At 34.4% G+C, this 3,249-nt stretch overlaps 1 protein-coding gene across 1 annotated transcript; it reads right to left on the bottom strand.

Annotated features, from left to right (window-relative positions):
- Positions 1-1,053: 1,053 nt before the first annotated feature.
- LOC117575565 (mediator of RNA polymerase II transcription subunit 15) lies at positions 1,054-2,890 on the bottom strand. Its single transcript, XM_034259831.2, has 2 exons — positions 1,948-2,890; positions 1,054-1,883 (listed from the first exon to the last, which is right to left on the bottom strand). Exons 1-2 carry the CDS (start codon positions 2,212-2,214, stop codon positions 1,548-1,550), a joined length of 603 nt encoding a protein of 200 aa, XP_034115722.1. The 5' UTR covers positions 2,215-2,890; the 3' UTR covers positions 1,054-1,547.
- Between the last annotated feature and the right edge of the window lie 359 nt (positions 2,891-3,249).

Genomic DNA, 3,249 nt, shown 5'->3' with positions numbered 1-3,249 from the left:
TGATTTGAATTACTATAAAATAAAATAAAATTCAGTTACTTTGATTTCACATCAGAATCCCAGCCAGCCAACTAACAACAAGTCACAAAATTACCGGCAATTTTAATTAGTTATTAATAAAATTATTCTAAGCTGAACAGGTTTATGTATTATCAACAACCGAAAAGCAAACAAATAAATACAACTAGAAACTGAAAGCACGCATAACGAACTCTAATTGTGCGTAATATCTGTGGAGAATGATGTTTAATCAAACTAATCTAATAAGTAACTAAAAACTGGAAAACTAAACGCAAATCTATTTACAAACTATTAAACAGTATTTAAGAAAACCAAACAAGAAAAAAATTCATTAAAAAAAGAGAAAAAGAAAAATACAGAAACAGCCCACAAAAAAATGAAAATTAAATTCAAATTACGAAAAGAAGTTTTTTTTTTGCGAATGAGCAAAGCTCAAAGCCAAACAAAAAATTTTCGTAAAATGAGTAGAACTTAATTATGAAAAAAACTACATGTATTCACAAACACATACACACACACAGCGCACTTAAACACATATACCAAAAGAAAAACAACATACACACACAAACATCGACATACTGACATGCAAAAGTTGAAACAAAACAAAAAAAAAATGCCCAAAAATGATTTAAGCCACAAAATATTTAATCATATTGTCCCCATACGAAAAGCACATTTTAAATATGATATTTAACATAAAGCAACGTCCTTAATAATATGAATTAACAGTTTAAATTGGTGTCAATGTTCGAAGATATACAAAAAAAAAAACACACACACATATTACAATTCAAATTCCATATAAATGTCAAGCTGAAAATAATCAAATAAATTAATTGGAATCAGTTAAAATTGGTGTCAATGTTCAATATGAATAACAAAATATTACAATTCCAATTCCATATAAATGTCAAACACAAAAAAACTGTTCAATAAATTGATTGAAATCAAAAAAAAAAAAACAATGGTGTTTTTTTGGTATAAAAAACAATTTTATTGCATTAAGAGTTATCTTAATTTTTTTTTACATAAATTGAAAGATATTCATAACAATCTCGCAGTACTTAAGGTGGCTAAATAAAGCTCGACGTAATCCATTATCATTTTATGAATTATAAAAAATAGTTCTGGTAATTTATATTTCAAATTCAACGCAATTTGTTTTCTTATTTATATTTAGTTTTATTGAAATGATTAATTCATAAATTTCAGTGTGAAATACTTTTTTGATCACCAACTTACATCTAATATAATTTCAAACGACTTTGGACTTTTAGCTGCTAAAACTTCTATAGGAAATATGTACATATATATATAAAGTATATATGTATATAGTGACATCACTTATGCATATTTTTCCGTTAAAAAAAAGTGTATTAAAACTAGCATAAAAAAACATTTAAAAAAAAAAGGTGAAAAGGTAAGTAAGTAGAGTAAATCGTAGTCATGAAAATGGAAGAGCAGCGGACACATCACACGGTGCAAAGGAATAAGTATTTTGGAGAAATTTGGAGAAAGTTGATGCTTCACCATGGCCGCCAGACAACGAGACGTTGTTCCACCAACTCCGCCAGTTGACGTTGCCTTTGCTGTCGCTTGCGCTCAAAGATCTGATGTCGTATCTTCAGGAGAATGCTATCTCTAGGCGCCGTCGCATTGCTGCTGCAGAAGTTGCTGCTGTTGTCCTCGCTGATGCTGGATGGCTGGCTGTTGTCGCAAGTATTCAACTGCTCCATGAGCAAGTCCATGTCATGCGTTGTGGTTGCTGTGGTTGCTCCGGTTGCTGTTGCTTGCAATTCACAAAGTGGCTGCTCTGCATCGTCGCCTGTCATCTGCTGCATTCTGAGACGCTGTCGCTGACGCTAAAGAGTTTTAAAGAGCGAGAGTTAGTTAAAAGTTGTACTCTGATTGAATAATTTTGATTACCTTCTTGCGTGACGCATTCTCGGCGAGAAAGTGATAAAGTTGCTGCAATTGCTGCTCGTCAATTGCATCCTCAGTTGTGTCCTGTTGTTGTTGCTGTTGCCTCACCTCGAGTCGCTGCAATTGACGCTGTTTGATTGCTGCTTGCACCTTGCATTTGGTTGCCATGCTCAAATCCATATTGTTGCATTGCATTTGCCTCAGATGTTGCTGCTGCTGCTGTTGCTGTTGTTGACGCTGCTGTTTCAGTATTTTGTATATGACTCCCATAATGATCAGCGGCTTATTTTTTTGTTGTACTCCCGTCGAGCTGTGCGCAGTGACTGTTCAAAATTGTTGGCATACTCAGTGTCTTATATGAGCTCCAGAGTAAAAGAGAGAGAGAGAGAGAGAGAGAGAGAGTGCGTGACTAAAAGAAGAGCGGGTGTGAGAACGCCAGCAACAGCAGCAGCAGTCGGTGCATTTTTGGAAAATGTATACCAAAAAAAGAATGAATATAAAAATAAAAATAAAATATATATAAGTATATGTATATGTGTGTGTGTGTGTGTGCCTGACACATTGCGCGCCAAACTTCAACTCCGTTATGCGCTGCATGCTATACGAGCCATTGGCTCAAGTGTAGCACTATTTTCCTCTTCGCTGCTGCTGCTCATTACAATGCCTTTGGCAACAACACATGTGGCACTCGCAATGCAGCTAATAATAGCACACACACACTCGTCCACACACACACACACACGCAAACACACACATACATGTCTGCAATACTTTCGCTGCATTAGCAACAGCGCATGTGGCCTCATCCCAGGCCTCATGTCCGCATGCTTGGCGCCCATTCCAATTATCGACTTCAACTGCTGAGCCCGCCTTTCACTGCATACTCTATCCACCCCAGGCGGTCCATCGACTCTGCCATGTGGCTTGTCAATTTCCTCGCCTTAAGAATTTGTGATGTATTTACATTGCATTTTGAGGAGAACAATTTAATTATGCAGATTTATCTAAAATTACTTTGTAATTATCATTAAAAAGCGTTATGTATTATATATAAAAAGCAAACGTATTTGTTTTGAAACACTGAACAATAAAAACAATATTATGTATAAGCAACAAGAGTTTAATTAATTATAAATGTATAAAAAAATAAATATAACAAATTGAAATGTGTGAGTGAAGTTCTCTTTATTTAATTCGTGAACATAGACAACCCCATATTTTTTTTGGCATCGTAGTACGTATATCTTAATAGTACTTAATTTTATTTATGTTATAGTTATGTTAACGTTATTATTTCGCTAACCT

The sequence above is a fragment of the Drosophila albomicans genome, chromosome X, assembly GCF_009650485.2.
Source record: "Drosophila albomicans strain 15112-1751.03 chromosome X, ASM965048v2, whole genome shotgun sequence".
Taxonomy (NCBI): Eukaryota; Metazoa; Arthropoda; class Insecta; order Diptera; family Drosophilidae; genus Drosophila; species Drosophila albomicans.
The sequence above is the reverse complement of the archived record's forward strand: the minus strand, read 5'-3'. Positions and strand labels throughout refer to the sequence as shown.